General features: G+C 40.7%; 1 protein-coding gene and 1 pseudogene across 6 annotated transcripts in view; one reads left to right on the top strand and one right to left on the bottom strand.

The window, feature by feature from the left end:
* The window catches only part of GIGYF2 (GRB10 interacting GYF protein 2), a 146,385-nt gene that overhangs the window by 108,615 nt on the left and 15,785 nt on the right, over window positions 1–21,985 (top strand). For all 6 annotated transcript variants that reach the window (XM_032398311.1, XM_032398400.1, XM_032398231.1 and 3 more), the window contains 5 exons: window positions 961–1,061; window positions 3,450–3,611; window positions 5,297–5,455; window positions 8,256–8,492; window positions 21,806–21,928. In XM_032398311.1, the coding sequence (XP_032254202.1) occupies window positions 961–1,061; window positions 3,450–3,611; window positions 5,297–5,455; window positions 8,256–8,492; window positions 21,806–21,928 (782 nt within the window). The remainder of the gene's footprint in view (window positions 1–960; window positions 1,062–3,449; window positions 3,612–5,296; window positions 5,456–8,255; window positions 8,493–21,805; window positions 21,929–21,985) is intronic.
* Window positions 13,930–15,220, bottom strand: LOC116628331 (annotated as a pseudogene).

The following is a 21,985-nucleotide window of genomic DNA, read 5'->3' as shown; positions in this document are numbered from 1 at the left end:
TAATTTATAGTATAGAAATAGTGTAGGGAATAGAGAATGTTGGAAAGTGGTATCAGCAGACCTTGTGCTGGCAGTAGGAAAGCAGACTCAGAAGCCTTTATCTATTTGTTTACTCCTGCATCTGACTCTGTGTTGCCTTGCAGGTCAGTAGGACCTGTTGTCATTTGTGAGACCTGCCCAGCCTTTCCAGAGGCCTCCCCAGCTCCAGCTGTACCTCTTTCTTTCTCTTTGAAGTGAAATTCACATAACATAACATTAACCATTTTTAGATGAGCAATTCAGTGGCATTTAATACATTCACAGCATCATGCAACTACTTAGTGCTCTCTAGTTTCACAGTTATACACCTCTCTTGACCCCACTCTCTATTGGGCGTGCAATAAGAGGTTGTATGGCTTCTGGAAATATTGTGGGCTTTGGGATCTAATACACGGGGGTTTAAATCCTGGCATGGCTGCGTGCTTGGTGTGTGTCCTTGGGAATGTTATGAAACTACCCATGACCTATAGCTTACTCATCTGTAAAGATGGATATGAACAAATACCTCATACGGTTTGTTTGTTTTGAGAGAGAGAGGGAGAGTGGGGGGTTGGGGAGGGGCAGCGGGAGAGGGAGAGAGGGAATCCTAAGCAGGTTCCATGCCCAGTGTGGAAGCCGACACAGGGCTCGAGTCGGATGCTCAAACGACTGAGCCACCCAGGTGCCTCTCTTACAGGGTTTTTTTGAGGATGAAATTAGTTTCCCAGCAAATGCCTGGTAATTTCTTTCCTTCTAGATGTGTTGAAGGATATTGATTTAAACCAGAGCCCACTGGCAGTTTAGTCTACCTAAAAGCAGCACAGATATGTATGATGGAGCTTATTCAGGGACAGGGAAACAGCTTTTTCATTAATGCTTGTGGATATGTGATCATGTATGTAAGCTCTGATAACCTTCACTTTTCTCCTTACTGTCTTATAGTTTGGGAAGGTGGTAGTGTATGGGATCTTCCCCTTGACACCACAACTCCGGGACCTGCCCTTGAACAGCTTCAGCAGATGGAGAAGGCCAAAGCTGCAAAGGTCTGAAACTCCTTCTTCCATAGCAGTGCATGCTTTCCATCTGTAGGACATAGGCATTTGTTTACCGATGTCTCTCTCTGGCTAACTCTGCTTTTTCCTATTAGTTTACTGTTACTTAGCTGGTATATAAGCACATTCATATTCTATCCTTACTGTTCCCGCTTTTCCCAAAAAAGACCTCAAACAATGAAAATTAACAAGTTTAAATTAAATCACTTAAAATTGATTGGTTGACATATTAATGATTATGATCAGATGTATACTTTAATTACATTATTCATGGTATAAACACTTGTTATAAATTCTAAGACCTAGGAAAATATACACTGCATTGCTTATCAAACCCTTGATCTGTGGCTTGAGTTCCCACATTGAATCTTTTTTTTTTGAAGATTTTATTTATTTATTTGACAGAGACACAGCGAGAGAGGGAACACAAGCAGGGGGAGTGGGAGTGGGAGAAAGTGAAAGCCTTCTCATGGAGCAGGGAGCCCGATGCGGGGCTCGATCCCAGTACCCTGGGATCATGACCTGAGCAGAAGACAGACCCTTCACTGAGCCACCCAGGCGCCCCTCCCCCCCCACATTGAATCTTTATAGTGGTGTTAGTTTACATTTCTTACTGTCCCCAGACATGTGGTTGAAAAGCTCAACATTAACATTAGATCCCATGTTCCATTCACATCTTCTGGAGGAGCAGGGAATCTTGAATTTTGGTTTTTAGTACTTTCCAGCTGGGGATGTCTTATCAACACTTAGTGTCATTGTAATGATTCTGGATTCTCATGCCTCTGGGAGAATCTTGTTCCTATTTTATACTTAATGTATTCTTATCATCTGAGGTAGTGACAGTCTCCTTAGAGTGCGCTTCTAGAAAGGGTTCATGGTCTGTCTCCATAAATGAGCAAGAGGCCATAATTCAGCTAATTCTTGAGAGTGTTCTAGTACTGTAGTACGTTGTGCTGGGAACACATAGATGATGAGGTAGGGTTAGGAACTTGCAATCTTTTGTGTCTGGTGTGTGTGTGTGTGTGTGTGTGTGTGTGTGTGTGTGTGTGTGTGTGGAAGTGGGTGGGGGGCAATGACACACAGGCACGTAACAGAGTTACAGGTTAGTCAAGAAAGCACATGGGCTAGCTATTCTCACCCAGTTGGAGAGGTGGGTGTCAGGAATTGGGTGACACTGTTGATGGACAGTAATACCTGCACTGATTTTCACTTGAAGAACAGTAGGATTTAACCCAGTTGAAGGAAACAGTTCCTGTAAAGGCTCGGAAATGCATGAGAACATACTGGCTCAGGTAACAGCTAAATAATTTGGTCTGGCCTGGAGCCATTGTGTGTCTGAGGGATAAATGAAGAGCGAGGAGGCTAAGATGAGGCAAGCCAGTCATGAGGGCCCTTACACATGTCCTGTTAGAGGGTTAGAATTTATTTCAGGGTGAAGGATGGTGTTATATGTAAGCCAGGAATGATTTTTTTGGTGGAACTTAAGATGTTGTGCTGGGGAATGTGAGCAAAACGGATGCTGGGAAACCAAGTAAGGGACTTTTAGAAATGTGGGTGAGAAAGTGAAAGCCTAAACTGTACGTGTGGCAGTGAGAAAGGAGACGAGGTGCTGGATTGGACTAGGAACTAGGAACTATAAATGATAGAATTTGTTAAGTGGTTGGTCTTCAAATTTTAAAGAATTCTATGATTTTTCACACTAGCAGCTTTACAACATTGCTATTGAAACCTTGTAGACACACTGTTAGATCTTGAATCAGAAAATCCTTTGTAGGGATGAGCAAAGAAGTGCCACCCCAAGAGAATTCTGATGTTACTCTCCTGGTGGTCTCCTTCTCCCATGTCTAGGAGATGGGATGTGGTAGTGTGGAGTGAGGAGGTAGGTAAATGTCGGGGGAGAGTCCATTCAGTTTAGAAGAGCATGACACTGTTCTGCCTACTGCGACATACCAGAGCTGAGTTCTTACAGATCTGGTTTCATCACTCACTTGCAGTACAAGCAACTGTGAATGGTGTAGTGTCTGCATCTTCCAGCTTCTCCTGATGATACAGGTCGGTGATGTTGGAGTGTTTCTCTGCTTGGCTACAGGTTTCTTTTTCTTTTTTCTTTTCTTTTTTTTTTTAAAGATTTTATTTATTTATTTGACAGAGACACAGCGAGAGAGAGAGGGAACACAAGCAGAGCGGGAATGGGAGAGGGAGAAGCAGGCTTCCCACTAAGCAGGGAGAAGCAGGCTTCCCACTGAGCAGGGAGCCCGATGCGGGGTTTGATCCCAGGACTCTGGGATCATGAGCTGAGCCGAAGGCAGACGCTTAACAACTGAGCCATCCAGGTGCCCCTGGCTTCAGGTTTCTAAGAGTATTTTCTTGTAATCACAGCTAGAACAGGAGAGAAGAGAGGCAGAAATGAGGGCAAAACGGGAAGAGGAGGAACGAAAGAGGCAAGAAGAACTGCGAAGACAACAGGAGGAAATTCTTCGGAGGCAGCAGGAGGAAGAAAGGAAGAGGCGGGAGGAAGAAGAGCTTGCCCGAAGGAAACAGGTATATCTCGGAGAACACGGACCCCAGAATTAGCCCTGAACTGCATTCATGGTTCTTGGGAGATGGTCCCTCTGAGGTTGAGATCCGGGAGTTAACAGCAGGATTGGGATTAGAGCCTTAGGAAATTCACTTCCTTTAGAAGAAATATCTGTGACCCAGTAAGCAGCCCCTGGGGGGGTAGCTTCAGTCCTGGTAAATAACCGGAGTTGATTTCTTTGAATATTCTCAGTTAGATTTCGGAAGTAACTGAGTCTTTGCTTTATAACCAGTGATGATGAACAGTTTTTGTGGACTTTGGCTATTTATATTTCTTTTTTGGGAATTCTCTTTTCATGTGCAGGACCCATTTTTCTGTTGGGATTTTTACAAATTCCAGTTGAAACAATCTACTCTGTAATGGACCCAAAGTCCACTTTATCTCACATTTCATACCCATTGTTGGCCCCAAGAGGTACGCTGTGGAAAACAAAAGGGTCCCTGCTGAGATTAGATTTGAACTACTAATATTTCTTAGGGTTACACTCTACACTAGCACGTAAGGGCTCTAAGAAGTATCGCAGTAAAGAAATCAGTCTAATTCTGTGTTGCTCAGTATTTCCTAAATTTTGACAGACACCTCCCCTTTTTTAAGATTTTACTTATTTATTTGAGAGAGAGAGAGAGAGAGAGATCACGAGCAGTGGGGAGGGGCAGAGGCAGAGGGAGAGGGAGAAGCAGACTCCCACTGAGCAGGGAGCCTGATGCGGGGCTCCATCCCAGGACCCTGAGATCATGATCTGAGCCAAAGGCAGATGCTTAACTGACTGAACCACCCCGGCGACAGAGACCCTTTTCTTTGTACTTGACATGGGGGACTTCGTTCTTCAGAACACGTTCTAGAATACACAACTTTGCTCAGTACTTCTGACTAGAGAGCTTATTTCTACCACACCAGGCATTTTTGGTTGCTATGTTGATTTGACCTATGTTCTGGTTTCTCAGTTGATTTGAGGGGGTGGGTAAATAAGGGTTAATGGTACCAAAGAGAAGCCAAAGCCTCAGGCCTTCTGTAGCCCTTTCTGGGGTTAATTAGTAAATGCAATAGCTAATGTAGAAACTAGGATAGACTCTCAGTGTAGTGCTATTTAACTGCTGCTATTTTATTTTATTTATTTTTATTTGTTTATTTTTTAGAGAATAGAGCGTGTGTGGGCTTTAGTGGGTGGGTGGCGAGGATAGGGGCAGAGGGAGAGGGAGAATCTTATTTATTATTATTTACTATTATTATTTTTTTTTTAGAGAGAGAGGGAGAGGGGAAGGGAAGAGGGCGCGAGAGAAGATCTCAAGTGGACTCCACACCCAGTGTGGAGCCCGACACGGGGCTTGATCCCTCAACCCTGAGATCATGACCTGGGCCAAAATCAAGAGTCAGACACTTAACCGACTGAACGCCCAGGTGCCCCACTACTTTAAATACAAATTATTTTAATTGTTGATATGTTTACTTCCCAACTTTTTTTACTTTTTACTCTAGATCCTGGTTATATTCTTTCTATATTTACTGTTGACAGAGCCTTAGCAACACATAGTCTGTTTCTTTTCAGATTATTATGGGATATATAAATCCAGATCCAGAGTTCGTTTCTTTCTGTGTCTCTCTCTCTCTCACACACACACCCCCCTTTTTTTTTTTTTTTTAAATTTAGGAAGAAGCTCTGCGACGCCAAAGGGAGCAAGAAATTGCATTAAGGCGACAGCGAGAAGAGGAAGAAAGACAACAGCAAGAAGAAGCTCTTCGGAGACTGGAAGAGAGGAGAAGAGAAGAGGAGGAAAGGCGGAAGCAAGAAGAGTTGTTACGCAAGCAGGTGACAGATGGTTTGCTCTTCTCATTTCTTCTTTGAAGCTAGGAATTTGTGATTGGAAAGTGTTTGGATATGAGGATAGCCTATTTACTGAAAATTATTAGAAGAGACCTAACTGATTCTTACTTCTTTTGTAATGACTGTCCCATGGGTAATTACAAAAGCTGGACAAAATATCAAAGAACCAAAAACCCCCCAGAAGAGAAATCTAAAGAAGGCCTGCCCTTTAAAAAAACAAATGAGAGATCTGCAAGTTGACCACTTTTGCCTGAGGGTACTCTCACTTTTCTAAAGTGCACTATTCAGTGCTGCTTCATATTTTCACAGGCTGTGTAACAGTGGACACTACCCAGTTCTAGTCCAACCAGGTCATTCTGCCACTACAGGCAGCCAGAACCCCTAAAGCATTTCCTTTTAATGTTTAAGAACTTAGATTTTTTTTTTATTAGTAGACTTTATTTTTAGAGCAGTATTAGATTTTCAGAAAAATCTGGATGATAATATGGTTTTCTCTATTATTATCTTACATTAATATGGCACATTTGTCACATTAAACCATTATTGATGTATTATTATTAACTAAAATCCATAGTTTTTTATTCACATTTCGTCAATTTTTCCCTCATGTCTTTTTTTCTGTTTCCAGATCCCAAATCCAAAATATTCTATTTAGTTGTCTCCTTAGCTTCTTTGCTTGACAGTCTCTCAGGCTTTCCTTGTTTTGAGGGTCTTTGGCAGTTTTAAGGTATAATGGTTCGTATGTTATAGGGTAACTCTCTCTTGGAACTCATCTGATGTTTTTCTTACAATTAAACTGGACTTACGGGGTTTGGAAAGTAAATCACACAGAGGCGAAGTGCCATTCTCCTCACACTGTATCAAGGACACATACTCTCACCAGGACTCGTGACTGCTGGTGTGGACCCTGGTCACTTGGCAGCAGCAGCGCCTGTCAGGTTTTCCACCGTGAACATCACTCTTCTCCCTACAGACTGTGCTCTTTGGAAGGAAATCACTGTGGGCAGTCCATACTCATACATGTAGATTGACACAAGCTGGACATTACCTGATTTTGTCTAAGTTCTTGATTGAAACTCTTTGAGCAACCTAAATACTATTAGAGGTAGATAGACCTCAAGGGTAGATTGTATGTCAGTTCATCGTTTGGCTTATTCATTTGACAGTTAACATATTTAGTTAAGGTACTATATGCCAGTTGTTGTGCTTGTTTCCTGGTGGAGTATGAAAGTTTTAAAGAAATTGTTTCTGTCCTTAAGAAGCTCACTGGCTATGTTGGTGATGATTGTACAAGAAATAAATGCCACAGTTAGGATGCTTTCAGGTGCAAAATGAAAATATTCACCTAAAAATAGTTTAAACAACAGATCCCATATCAAGGATATAAGGCAGTAACTCAGTGCTATCATTAAGGATCCAGGTCCTTTGCAAAATTCTGCTCTAGTGTTTCTTGGTGGGTTTACTTTGACTTCAGATTTTTCACCTCATGATTAGGAGTTTTGGGTACCATGCCCTTGTACAGCTTGCAAGGGAATGATCCTTCTCTTATGCTTTTGTTTCAGAAGAATACCTTCTCTAGAAGCCTCCCAGCAGACATCCCTTTGGCCTAAATCATTATCACATGGGTGCCCCTAGTTACATTGGAAGCTTTTTAAAAAGTGAAATCTGGCATTTTAGACATCTGAGGTGACAGAGCCTCTGTCCCCAAGGAAGAAGCCTGAAAGGAATGGTTTTTGGATAGGAAATAGTTGTTGCCACGGGTGGACTAGGAGCAAACAGAGTACGAGGTATAATTGGACAAAATGAAATGGCAGAGGGGAAGTTTACCTCCTAAGGGCTAGGGAAGTCCCCGTAGAGTGGTTGATACCTGCCCTGAGTTCTGGAGAATGAAGGGGAATGGGCTATCTGAATAAAACACAGCATTGTAGGTACAGTAAGCAGACTCTGTGAAGGAGGGTGAGGAGAGTTCCAGAGGGCACATTGGAATGGTTTTGTAGAAGGAAAGCAGAAGGACAATGAGCCAAGGTACAGGACTGAGTAGTAGAGGGATGGACAATGGGTCGAGGAGAGATGTTCCAAAGGACCCGTGGGTCACAAGGGGTGTGAATCAGGGATGGAATTTAAGTGTTCTTGTAAGGTTGCTCTGGTTCCAGAACTGGTTGACGTTTTCCTGGTAATCTGTCCTTGCAAGGTCTTGGTAGCTTTTCACCTTCAGCACCCTGAAAAGCTAGCTCTGCCTCAATATAGGAACAGTCTCCAGAAGCCTTTGCTGCAGTTGGTGGTGATCTCTTAGAGAGATCAGTGCTTACCACCGATGTTCAAAGTGACATTCCTTTCATGGAGAATTTAGCAAATAAATTGAAATTTTATCCTGTAAGCATGGCAAGCCTTTGTAGCTACTGTAAATATATTTTATTTTATTTTATTTTTTTTTATTTATTTATTTGAGAGAGAGAGAATGAGAGAGAGCAAGCACATGAGAGAGGGGAGGGTCAGAGGGAGAAGCAGACTCCCCGCCGAGCAGGGAGCCCGATGCGGGACTTGATCCAGGGACTCCAGGATCATGACCTGAGCCGAAGGCAGTCGCTTAACCAACTGAGCCACCCAGGCGCCCTACTGTAAATATATTTTAAAAGAAAACTTACCTCTGCCTTTTGTCATCATAAACAGAGTTTCTGTTTTCTCTGGTACTTGTATAGTTTTTTGACAGAAACCTTCTAAAGTGATTCAGATTTTTTTTAAACACAATTAAATTTTATTCTCTTTTATTTTTCCTTCTGGGAAGGAAGAGGAGGCTGCAAAGTGGGCCCGGGAAGAAGAAGAAGCCCAGCGTCGATTAGAGGAGAACCGGCTGCGGATGGAAGAGGAGGCAGCCCGACTCCGGCATGAAGAAGAGGAGCGGAAGAGGAAGGAACTGGAGCTCCAGCGGCAGAAGGAGCTGCTGCGCCAGAGGCAGCAGCAGCAGGAGGCTCTCCGCAGGTTGCAGCAGCAGCAGCAGCAGCAGCAGCTGGCTCAGATGAAGGTAGAGCCTCGGCACAGCCACAGGGGCTCCTTGCCTGGTGGTTTTAGGTGGATGCTGGCAGGGCAGTAGCAGTAAAGCAGTGTGCTTTCTTTAGTACTGAACGTTAGGAGTTTCCCCCCCTCCCCCCCAAGTAAGCTCCATGCCCAGTGTGGGGCTTGAACTCACGACCCAGACAAAGAGTCGTATGCTCTACCAATTGAGCAAGCCAAGCAGCCAGCAAGACTTAGTGACTGGATCTGAGGGACAAAGACAGAGCTGGGGTGGCTGCCAGGTAGTAAGCCTTCGGTGACCATAAAGTTGTGGCATTAGTGATGGAATGGGAGTAATTAGGAAGCTTTATGGCAGGGTCCCAAGAACTTTACATGTGATCTGTGGTTAGCAGTATGGTTTAGTGTCCCCTATCTTCAGGGAGCTCATGGGAGAAAGACATATAAATAGGAAATGTGAATACAAAGTGGTGAGTGTAGTGAGAGAGGTGGCAGTTCTCAGGGTGTGAGCACATGGGAATTTGTTAGGAATGCAGATTCTCAGGTCCCACACCAGACTTCCTAAATCAGAACCTTTTGGGGGTGGGACCCAGTAATCTGTGTTTGAACAAAGCTTCCAGGGCATTCTTCTGCTTGCTCTAAAATGTGAGAACCACTGTCCACATGGGAAGTATGGGAAGACTTCCTAGAAGAAGTTAACTTCTAAACTTGAGTCATTAGGGAGGAAAATGAAAAACAAGAAAAAGCTAAATAGGCAGTTTGGAGAATGGAGGGGGTTTTTGAGAGAGGAGACATGGTGTGAGCAGAGGAATGAAGTTCAGAAACACTGTGGTATGTTTGGGGGAATTTAAAAAGTCAGTTACTACTGCTGGCGAGTGAGGTCTGAGAGAAGTGTGGGCAGGGTCTGTGTCACCATGGGTTGTATATACTCTATTAAAGAATTAGGACTTAAAGGTGTGTAAAACAGAGTGGGACACTAAAGTGTTTTCATCTAGGAAATAGCACTGTCCGATTTGCAGGAGCAAATATTTATCACTTTGAGAACTAAATGGAAGATGGACTTGTAAGGAACAGCACTGGAGGTGAGCAGAGTGCTTGTGAGGGGCTGGTAGAGTGGTCCACGTGAAGGAGAGGAAGGTGGTGGTAGGATTGGAAAGGTGGAGTTGAAGATGGCAGTAATTATTGAGTGTTTGCTTTGTGTCAAGCACTGGACCACAGCTTTTCATATGTTACATCATTTTATCTTTACAACCATCGTTAAAAGCTTAAGTGTGGATACCTATGTTCTGCCAAAGAGGAAAAATGTTCAGGAGCTTAGTTTTAGCTTGCTTTGGGTCCAGCTGAGAGTTGAGAGCAGAGCCGTGCATTAGAACCCCTGTATCTTTGGCTCCAGGGCCCTGAAAAGGCTGTCAGAAGACTGTTCTTAGAGGCCACATCATAGAATGTGGTGACTGATAAGATTATGGGGATAAAGGGGGAAGACAAAGGCACAAGTAACTTCCAGATCTCTAACTTCTCTGGCTGTCTTTTGTGTGTCTGGTTTTGACCTGTTATCTTCCAATAAAGACTGTGAGATTTTTTTTTTTTTTAATGATTTTATTTATTTGAGAGAGAGAGCGAGCGAGAGACAGAACACAAGCGGAGGGGAAGGGGCAAAGGGAGAAGCAGACTCCCTGCTGAGCAGGGAGCCCAATGCAGGGCTTGATCTCAGGGCCCTGGGATCATGACCTGAGCTGAAGGCAGACGCTTAACCACTGAGCCACCCAGGTGCCACAAGACTGTAGAGATACTTTATAGATAAACATTCTGAGTGAAGATAAAGAACTTGAGGTGGTTATGAGGAATTGCTAAAGGTTCTCTGGGGCGGGGGGTGGGGGGAGTATTTTTTTTTTTTTTTTAAGATTTTATTTATTTATTTGACAGAGCTGTAACGAGAGGGGGAACACAAGCAGGGGAAGTGGGAGAGGGAGAAGCAGGCTGCTGAGCAGGGAGCCTGATGTGGGGCTCGATCCCAGGACCCTGGGATCATGACCTGAGCCGAAGGCAGACGCTTAACGACTGAGCCACCCAGGTGCCCCGAAAAAAGTTTTTTAAAGAGGGCTTTATTGAGATAGAACTGACATACAATACAATTGGACCAGTTAAAGTAGACGATTCAATAATTTCAGTATATTCAGATATGTGCAACTGTCACCATGTGGATTTTGACATTTTCAGTATCATCCTAGGCCCCCCAAAACACCCTCTGGCTGTCACACCCTACCCCCTGTTCTCCCCAGCCCAAAGTAACTCCTAATCTACTTTCTGTCTAGATTTCCCTATTCTAGACATTTCCCATAAATACAATCATATGATATGTGGTGCTTTGTGACTGGCTTCTTTGAATTAGCATAATGGTTTCAAGGTTCACTTATACTGTAATATGAATCAGTACTTTATTCCTTTTTATGGCTGAATAGTATTCCACTATATGGACATGCCAGCTTTCGTGTATCCATTCCTCAGTTGATGGACATTTGAGCTGTTTCTGTCTTTTGGCTATTATGAGTATTGCTGTTATAGATAAATATTTATGTACAAGCTTTTATGCAGATGTATAAACCTAGGAGTGGAATTGCTGGGCTGTATGAGAACTATGTGTTTAATGGTTTGAGAAACTACCAGACTGTTTTCCAAAGTGGCTGTACCGTTTTATATTACCACCAGCAGCAATATATGGGAATTCAAATTTCTCCAGATCTTCATTAATCCTTATTATCTGATGTTTTGATTGTAGCCACCCTTGTAGGTGTGAAATGATATCTTGTGGTTTTGGCTTGCATTTGATGACAAATGATGTCGAGTATCTTTTCATGTGTTTATTGGCCATGTGTAGCTTTGAAGAAATTTCTATTCAAATCCTTTGCCTGCTTTTAATCTAGGTTTGTCTTACTGAATTATAAGAGTTCTTTATATATATTCTAGATATTATAAGTCCCTTACCAGATACATGATTTAAAAATATTTTTTCCTATTATTTGGGTTGTCTTTTTACTTCCTTGATAGTGTCCTTTGATGCATAAAGTTTTTCATTTTTATGAAGTTCAGTTTTTTCTTTTGTTGTTTGTGCTTTTGATGTCATATCTAAGAAACTATTGCCAAATCTGAGGTCATCAAGATTTATTCCAATGTTTTCTTCCAATACTTTTGTAATTTTAGCTGCTATGTTTAGGTCTTTGATCCATTTTGTTAGTTTTTGTTAATTGTATGAGGTAAGGGTTTGACTTCCATTCTTTTGCTTGTGACTAACTATCCAGTTGTCCTACACCATTTGTTGAAAAGACTATTCTTTGTCCGCTGAATGGCCTTGACATTCTAGTTGAAAATCAGTTGACCATGGACATGTGGTTTCATTTCTGGACTCTGAATTCTGTTCACGTGGTCTATACATCTGTCATTATGCTAGTAACACACCATCTTGATATTTTATTGCTTTGTTTAACTTTTGAAATCAGAAAGTGTGAGTCCTCCAACTTTGTTCTTTTTCCATATTGTTTGGCTATTTTGAGTCTCTTTCAGTTCCATATGGATTGTAGAATGAGCTTATCAATTTCCACGAAGAAGCCAGCTGGGATTTTGACAGAGATTGCCTTGACTCTGTAGATCAGTTTGAGGAGCTTTGCCACCTTAACAATATTAAGTCTTCTGATCCATAAACATGGGATGATTTTTATTTAGATCTTCTTGAATTTCTTTCAGTACTTTATAGTTTTTAGAGTGTAACTTTTGTATTACTTCTGTTAAACTTATTAAGTATTTTGTTCTTTTTGATGTTCTTGTAAATGGAGTTTTCAAAATTTCATTTTCAGATTGTTCATTGCAAGTATATAGATACATAATTGGTATTTTTTTTAAAGATTTTATTTATTTGTTTGACAGGGAGAGATAACAGCGAGAGAGGGAACACAAGCAGGGGGAGTGGGAGAGGGAAAAGCAGGCTTCCCGTGGAGCAGAGAGCCCGATGCGGGGCTTGATCCCAGGACCCTGAGATCATGACCTGAGCCAAAGGCAGATGCTTAATGACTGAGCCACCCAGGCGCCCCTACAATTGATATTTGTATATTGAGCTTGTATCCTGCAATCTTGCTGAGCTGCTGCTTTATTAATATTTCTTAATGGATTCATTAGGATTTTCTGTACTCAACATTTTGTCATCTGCAAATAGAGATGGTTTTACCTCAACCTTTCCAGTCTTTTATTTCATTTTCTCCCTAGTTGTCCTGGCTAGAACCTCTAATACAATGTTGAATAGAAATAGCAAATTGAATATCTTTGTCTTGTTTCTGATCTTGGGGGAGGAAGCATTCAGTCTTTCACCATTAAATTTAATGTTATTTGTGGATTTTTTTGCAGATGCCCTTCATCAGGCTGAGGAAGTTTCCTTCTATTCCGTCTTTGTTGAGCATTTTTATCCTGAAAGGGTGTTGGATTTTGTCAGATGCTTTGTGTCTGTTGAGATGATCATGTTTTTTTGTTTTGTTTTGTTTCTATCAGTATAGTGTAATATATTAATTGATTTTCAGATGTTGAACCACTGTTGGATTCCTGGGATAAATCCTACTTGGCATATAATTCTGTTTTTATATGTTGCTGGACTTGTTTTGCTGGTATTTTGGTGAGGATTTTTGTGTTCATATTCATAAGAGATTTTGGTCTGTAAGTAATTTTTTCTTTCTTGTGATGTCTTTGTCTGATTTGGTGTCACAGTGATGCTTGGCCTTGAAGAATGAGTTGGGAAATGTTTCTTCTATATTTTGGACGAGCTTGTGAAGAAGTGGTATTATTTCTTCTTTTTTTGTTTTTTTAAGATTTTATTTGAGAGAGAGAGCGAGAGTGAGTGAAAGAGCACGAGCAGGAGGAGCTGCAGAGGGAGAGGGAGAAGCAGGCTCCCTGCTGAGTAGGGAGCCTGACATGGGACTTTGGGATCATGACCTGAGGTAAAGGCAGACGCTTAACAGACTAAACCTCATAGGCGCCCCAAAGTGGTATCACTTCTTTAAATCTTTGGTAGCCTTCAGTGGTTAAACCATCTAGGCTTTTCTTTGTGGATAGTTTTTTGATTACTAATTCAATGTCTTTACTTTTTTTTTTTTAACTGCAAAGAAAATTTATTTTACAGATCACTAGCCATTAATTTTTATCATTAGTTCTTACATAAATGCTGCCTGGTGTCGTTATCCAAATGGCAGGACCATTTTATGTCCACACTTCACTTCTGTATTCACAAAGAGAATTTGCATGACTTACATAAATGTAACTATCGGGGGTGCCTGGGTTGTTCAGTCAGTTGAGCATCAAACTCTTGATTTTAGCTAAGGTCATGATCTCAGAGTTACGGGATCTGCCCACATCAGGCTCTGCGCTCAGCACAGAGTCTGCTTGTCCTTTCCTTCCGTCTCTGCCCCTCTCCCCGTGTGCACACTCGTGCTTTCTAGCTCTCTCAAATAAATAAATAAAATCTTTAAAAAAAAAAATTAATGTAACTATCAGTGAAGGCTTAACAGTGGAGATGCAATCTAACATCCATAGTACCTAATGTTTTGCAGATAGCAATGTAGGGGAGATGTATTTTTAATTACCTTTCATTTGAGTGACCTTATTTAAAATTAATAATTTAGAAGTTCTTAGTCTCCTAAGGAGATTTTCAAAAGCACTTAATAGAAATGGTTAGTGAGATTTTTTAAGAAATATCTTCCATGTCCACATGCTGTTGTGATTTCTGCACCATTTTTTCTTCCAGCTGCTTTCCTTTGCCTGCAAAAGGGGCCCGGATAAGATGATGTTTTGCTTGACTTCTTTGATGTCCTGAGCTTTCTGTAATTCTTTATTTTTCTTTAATTTGTTCATTATAAATTTAGCTTTTTGTTTCTGGTTGATCTCTTCAACTCTCCATTGCATCAGTAGTTTTATACCATAGCTCTCACTCATATTTGATAGGTTCATTTCTATGTTTTTCAAATTCGAATGAATTATCCACTGTAAGCTTTTTACCAGCTGCTATATGGAATGCTTTACTCCATCTGACCTTGTAATGATTGTGCTTCTTTTTAAAGTTTTTAATGAGACTTGGATTTACAGAATCTGAGCACCTTACAGTTGTTCCAGACAAACATCATGCCATGGCTGGGGTGAATGAGCCCTGAACAGAAATAGCACTTCTCAATACACATGTTGCAACCGTGTGGGTTCCCACTGACCAAATGCCAGTCTTGAGTGGAATTCTCAATGTCTTCTTTTTTTTTTTTGAATTTTAATTTATTACCAGAAACAATCAATGATGAATTATATCACATTAAACATAAATGAATCCAGTGAGCCATGTCATTGGTATTTGAGGCTATATGCAGATCCCCTTTTCATTTCAGATAGGGCCTTCTTCTAGTAGGGCCACTGGTGGAAGGCTCTAGCTTTAACATCCTTAGGCCATTTCTCAGGTTTCAGCTTCTGTATTATCTCTGATGAATGCATTTTGACTGGGGCAAGAGGCTCAGCAGCGTAATGGCTCAGTGTCTTCTTAAAGGTCTATTTAGCTTGTCTGTTTCTTCTTGAGTAAGTTTTTGGTAGTTTGTCTCTTTATAGGAATCTGTCTTCTTCATCTAGGTTATCTGATTGGCAAACAGTTGGTTATAGTATTCCTTTATATTCCTTTTTGTTTCTTTAAGATCAATAGTGATGTCCTCCTTTTCTTTCCTGATTGTAGTAATTTGAGTCTTCTCCCTTTTTTTCTTGGACAGTCACGCTAAGTAAATTTTGTTGATCTTTTTAAAGAACCAGCTTTTGGTTTTATTGATATTTTTCTATTTTATCTGTTTCATTAATTTCTTCGCTAATTTTACTATTTCTTTCTGCTTGCTTTAAGTTTACTTTGCTCTCTTTTTCTAGTATCTTAAGGTAGAAGGTTAGTCTATTGATTTGAGATCTTCTTTCTCAGGATAGATGTTTGCAGTTACAAATTTCCCTCTAAGTATTGCTTTAGCTGCTACCCATAAGTTTTGATTTGTTCTTGGACTCATTGGTTATATAGAAGTGTTTTGTTTAATTTCCACTTATTTGTGAGTTTCCAAAATTTCTTTGTTACTTTCATTTCATCGTGATCAGAGAGAACATACTTTATATTATTTTTCTTTTTCTTTTTCTTTTATTTTACTTTATTTTTTAATATTAAGTAGGCTCCACACCCAATGTAGGGCTTGAACTCATGACCCTGAGCTTGAGTTACATGCTCTACCAAATAAGCCAGCCGGGTGCCCCTATTTTTCCCTTTAAATGAATTACTGAAGTTGGTTTTATGTCCCGTTTTACCTTCCTTATGTCTGTTCTGGAGAATGTTCCATGTTTCTTTGAGAAGAATGTATATTCTACTGTTATTGACTAGAGTGTTCTGTATAGATGTCTTTTAGGTCCAGTCAGTTTATAGTGTTGTTCAAGTCACCTAGATCCTTGTTGATCTCTACCTTATTGTTTTGTCCATTATTGAAAGTGGAGTGTTAAAGTAATGAAGTCTTTAAGTATTATTGTCTAAATATTGTCAAGCTACTGAATTGTCTATATTTCCTTTAATTTCTGCCATTTCTTGCTTCATGTGTTTTGGTGCTCTGTTGTATGGCACATATGTATTTACAGTTGTTTTATCTTCCTGCTGGATTGATTATTTGTTATACTTAAATGTCTCTCTTTATCTCTAATAACATTTTTTTAAAGTAGGCTCCATACCCACTGTGAGCCCAGCATGGGGTTTGAACTCAACGACCATGAGATCAAGACCTGAGCTAAGAATAAGAGTCAGCTGCCACTTAACCGACGAGTCACCCAAGCGCCCCCAACATTTTTTTGTTTTAAAGTATATTTTGTCTGATAATAATTTAGAAACTCCAGCTTTCTTGTTTTTTCTCTTTGCCTGATACATCTTTATCCATCCTTTCACTTTCAACCTGTTTATACCTTTGAATGTAAAGTGTCTCTTTGAGACAATATAGTTGCATCTAATTTTTTTATCCAGTCTGATAATCACTGCCTTTTGATTGGATTCTTTAATCCTTTTACATTTAGTGATATTATTGATATAATTGGATATATGTCTGCCATTTTACTTTGTTTTTTATGCCTGTCTTTTTTGTTCCTCTATTCTTCCTTTACTGCTGCTGCTTTTTTTTACATTAATATTTCCTGTTGCAGCATTTTAATTCTTTAATGATTTAAATCACTATATATTTATTAAATAACCTTATTTATCATCTCTTCTTTTCTTCATTTGTACCTGTGAATTAATGTTACCATATGGAGTTATTTACTTAGCCCAGTACAGCTTCTTTCCCACTCACCTCCTTTGTGCTGTTCTTGACAAACATGTTAGATTTCTGCTACAAATCCAACTGTTTTCTGGCCTATCTACTTATTTAGACACACACACAAATTTTATATTTACACACACACACACACAATACACACACCACACATTTGTTTTTGTGCATTTTCTTTGTTTTTTTTTATTGGATTCGGATTACTTTCTGGGGTCACTTGCTTTCAGCCTGAAGAACTTCCATTAGTATTTCTTGTAAGGCAGGTCTGCTAGCAACAAATTCTCTGAATTTATCTGGGAATGTCTTTATTTCAACTTTATTTTTGAAAGAGTTTTAGTGGATATAGAATTCCTTGTTGATCATTTCATTCTATGAGGACTTTGGATATCTTATCCCACTGCTTTCTGGCTTCCATTGTTTCTGATGAGAAGTCAGCTGTTAATTTTATGCTGATTCCCTTGTAAGTGACAATTTGTTTTTCTTCTTGCTGCTTTCAAGATTTTCTCTTGCATTTTTATCATGGTAATGTCTGTGGATGTCTTTATCTTATTATAGTTAAGCTTCCTGGATGTATAAATTAATGTTTTTTAAATAAATATCAGCCATGGTTTCTTCATACATTTTTTCTGTTCCTTTCTCTCCTCTCCTTCTGGTACTTGCATTGTGCACATATTGGTGCACTCAGTGGTATTTCACGTTTCTCTAAGGCTCTCTTTGTTTCTCTTCATTCTTTCTCTCTCTTTTTTGAGTTGTGTAATCTCTGTTGATCTGCAAGTTTCATTAATTTCTTTGGCTAGTTCACATATACTTTGAGCTCCTCTAGTGATTTTTCATTTTAGTTATTGGGCCTTTAAACTCCAGGATTGCATTCTGGTCTAAAAATAATCTCTGTCTCTTTATTGATATTTTGTATTTGATGTGACATTGTCATCATGACTTCCTTTACTACTTTAATTATGGTTTTATTTAGTTCTCTGAACATATTTATAAAACTGACGTTTTTGTTAAATCTGACATCTGGTCACTCTCATAGGTGGATGCCAGCTTTTTTCCTGGTATATAGGCCATTCTTTCTTGTTACTTTACATGTCTTATAATATTTTGTTGGAAGCTGGAATTTTTTGATAACATATTGTAGTGCATGCCCCGTCATTATGACTCATTGGATTAATTCGGTGGAGTCCCCGTCTCTCCCTACCTCCCTAACAGGGAGGCCTCTGCTGCTTCTGCTCCTTTGCAAGTTGCGTCATTGGGTTTGCCCACAGTCACTCTCAGATCACTGTTTTTGGCAGGACTGTCTTTGATATCTTTTTCTACATGTAGCTGTTAACCTCCACTAATTGCTACCTGACTTGCTCTACTGTTCTCAGAAGTGCCCTGGAGCACAGATTGCTTCACAGACTGATAGAGTCAAATTCAAGCTTCTTTGAAGAGATGCTTCCTGAGGTCTGTTTTTGAGATTGTTTCTGACCCTAGGAGAACTTCTTTCAGCTCTTTCCTTGGTTCTCTGAGACCAATTTAACCTGTATCTCCTGCAATTTAACCTGTATCTCCAGCGAATCTACCAATCTCCTAATTGCCTTTCACCCAGCCTCTGCTGTTTTTAAAAGTGCCCTTTGGCTTGGACTCCTCATTGTCCACACACTGTTAAAAATAAAGTCAGATCCTTTAGGGACCATACTCCAATCTGTTTCCCTCACTTCCACCCCAAGGCAAAAATCTCTGAGTCACAACTCTGGCGCTGGCAACAGTGGTGTGCTTTTCTGAGTGGTACTCCTGCTTAGGAATTGAGCCCTTGGGGGAGGGCAGTAGCCTCAGGTTTTCTTGGCTTACCTCTCCTTTTGAGCTAGGGCAGTGGCACTCAGGGCCCTAATAGTTCCAGTAGTGCTGTGCTCACGGTAGTTTCCATCCCACAAGTTGGGGGCTAGGCATAAGAAGGGAGCCCCCATCTCTCAGCTATACTTGCCTGTAACTTAGTCTTTGCAACAGTTAGCTGTGGCCAGGGTGGGAAGTGCTGATGTTGTGCTCTTTGTGGGAAGCCAGCCCACTGACTGGTAGCTGATGGGAAAGGGAGGCCTGTGTTCTTAGCTACGGTCATCTGGAGTGGAGTTTTGGTCTGGTTGAACTGGGAGTTGAGAGAGAAGATCTTTTTTTAAGATTTTATTTATTTATTTGACAGAGAGAGATCATAAGTAGGCAGACAGGCAGGTGGAGGGAGAGGGAGAAGCAGGCCTGCTGAGCAGGGAGCCTGACGCGGGGCTCCATCTCAGCACTCTGGGATTGTGACCTGAGCCAAAGGCAGACGCTTAACCGACTGAGCCACCCAGGCACCCCAAGAGAGTAGATCTTGGTACAAGTACCACAGACTCTCAGTTCTTACGGAGTTTTAGGAGGTTGTCTTGAAGAAATGTTTCTTCATTTGCTGTATTCCCTATGTTCATTTCCAGATAATGCTTTAAATAATTTTTTTTATATATTTTTAATTTATTCATTCAAGACACAGAGATAGAGAGAGAGCATGAGCAGGGGGAGGAGCAGACTCCCGCTGAGCAGGGAGCCCAATGCGGGGCTTGATCCCAGGACCCTGGGATCATGACCTGAGCCAAAGGCAGACGCTTAATCATCTGAGCCACCCAGGCGCCCCTAAATAATTTTTTGAAAAATAATTTTCACCAGTTTTGCTGGGGAGAGGGGGCGTACAGTGCACCTCGTGCTACCATACTAGAAGTACAACAGTTGTTTTTCAAAATAAAAAATAGTGCTGAAAATAAGGTAGCAATATGAGGGCAGAAAAAAATAGTAAATTTTCTTAAATCACTGAAGGATATTAGGCATTCAGGGGATACAGAATGTGCCAAACTCCCTATTTGTTTCTGATTTGGGAGTGAGTTGTTCCGAAAAGTATGATTGATAAACTGCAGGTCTCTGGGCAGTACAGGATGTTGGTTGAATTGGAAAATGTTCTGAGGCAGTGTTTACGAAACAATGGGATATTATTTTCTATGTTCAAATAAGACTTAAGGAAAATGATAGCTATCTGCAGACATTTGTCTGTCACGTGAGGAAGACAGATTTGTTCTGCATTATTCCAAAGAGCAGACCTGTGAGTCATGAGGGGAGAGGACAGTGAAGTATATGTTGGCGTAGCAGTGGGAAGGATCTCAGAGGTGCCTGAAAGGGGAAGGGGCCATTTTTTGGGGGGGAAGGTGCATCTCTTCCTGCTGCTGGCTGAGGTTCTGAAGAGGACTGCAGATTGTTTCCTGGGGTAGGCTAGGGTGACAACATCTACTGGGCTTTTAGACAACATTGGGAGCTCCTGGCTGAATGTCTGCATCAGAATTATAAAATATACAAATTCTCTGGCCTCACCTTTGGATCTTCTGTCATTGAGTGTGGGACCAACACATCTGCATTTTTACAGGTCCTCCCAGATGATGCTGCCAGGTTTGAGACCTGCTGCCTTATTTGATTTTGATAGTGCCTTCCAATGTGTCATTTCCTGTGGATAATAGGAGTTCATTTATGCTCGACTTTGCCTACCTGGTGCCCAGTCTTTCTCAGCTTCCCTCCTCACCTCTCCCCCATTATAGCAGGGGTGCATTTTGAGAGACATGCACCTACTACCTATTGTATTAGCCCCCAAATGTTAAGGGTCGATGATGTTCTGTAGTGCTGAAGGTAATATCAGTACTCATTTGGTAATATTAGTGACAGTGTAAACTGTTTGTGCCCTTATCCAATCAGCTCTAGATTTAGAGATTTCTGCTGTAGAGCCATTCTTCTTTGGGCTTCTTGGGCCTTTTGTTCGATCCATGTTCATGTATTTTTTTTATTAAACATATTTCAAGTCTTGTTAGATTTGGTTTTTGTTATTTTTGTTTAAGAGCCACAGGATATTTCAAAATTAAAGTGTATCTTTTTCTGGCCTAGAAGACCAAGAGATTCCCTTAGAATAATCAGGGATTTGAGAACATTAAAGTATTCAGGACCCAAATATTTATACTCTATTTTAGTCAATAATTTTATAGGATAGGAAAAATAGAATTATTGATTAAAAACAGCTTAGTGCTCATGACTAGAAGCTACAGCCTGGTTAACAGTGATTCTTTTTCATAAAAGACTGATTAAGAACTATGTCTGGCATCTTCCATTAGCTCCCCACCTTGGCTTTCCCTTCAGAAATCTTGTTCTTCAACCTTTCACTAGAAAGTAGCATATAATGTCCTTTATTGCCTCCTTGGATTAAGAATTCTTCTGTTTACCTCTTTCCCCTTATTTCTCTATATTGTGTACGTGTCAATGCCGGATGTAACAAATTTGTAATCCCCAAATGGTAGATCAAATAAAAGTGTATTGTGTATATTTTAAGTTCTAAAATAATCTTAGGTTTGTGATAGTGACCAAAAAAAAATTATTTATTTATAAAAAAAGATTTATTTATTTGAGAGAGAGCAAGCACAAGCAGTGGGGAGGGGCAGAGGCAGAAGCAGACTCCGCGCTAGGCAGGGAGCCCAATGCATGATTCGATTTCAGGACCCTGGGATCATGACCTGAGCCAAAGGCAGATGCTTAACTGACTGAGCCACCTAGGTGCCCTAAAACATTCTATTTTTTAAAGATTTTATTTATTTACTAGAGCGAGAGCACGAGTGGGTGGGAGGAGCAGAGGGAGAGGGAGAAGCAGACTCCCTGTTGAGCAGGGAGCCCGATGTGGGGCTCAATCCCAGGACCCTGGGATCATGACCTGAGCCGAAGGCAGACACTTAACCTACTGAGCCACCCAGGCGCCTCTTGTGACAAAAAAAATTTAAAAAGCAAACTGGGAGAATTCTAAAATGCAGAAGGATTGTAGGAGGAAATTTGAATTGAATGTTGTAAAAGGAGTTAAAGGAGATATGAATATTCTGCCTGTACATAAATGTGCAATATTGCCTCTCTTTCCTGAGCACATTTCCTCACAAACTCTTCTGCCTTCCTTTTTTGGTAGCTTCCCTCTTCTTCCACATGGGGCCAGCAGTCCAATACAACAGCGTGTCAGTCCCAGGCAACGCTGTCACTGGCTGAAATCCAAAAACTAGAAGAGGAACGGGAACGGCAGCTTCGAGAAGAGGTAAATTTTAAAAGTAAAAGTGGTCTCGTCAAACAGTCTTCCAGAATAGTTGGTGTG

This window comes from Phoca vitulina, unplaced genomic scaffold (genome assembly GCF_004348235.1).
Source record: "Phoca vitulina isolate PV1807 unplaced genomic scaffold, GSC_HSeal_1.0 scaffold1, whole genome shotgun sequence".
Lineage (NCBI taxonomy): Eukaryota > Metazoa > Chordata > Mammalia > Carnivora > Phocidae > Phoca > Phoca vitulina.
This window is presented reverse-complemented; position numbering and strand designations above follow the sequence as displayed.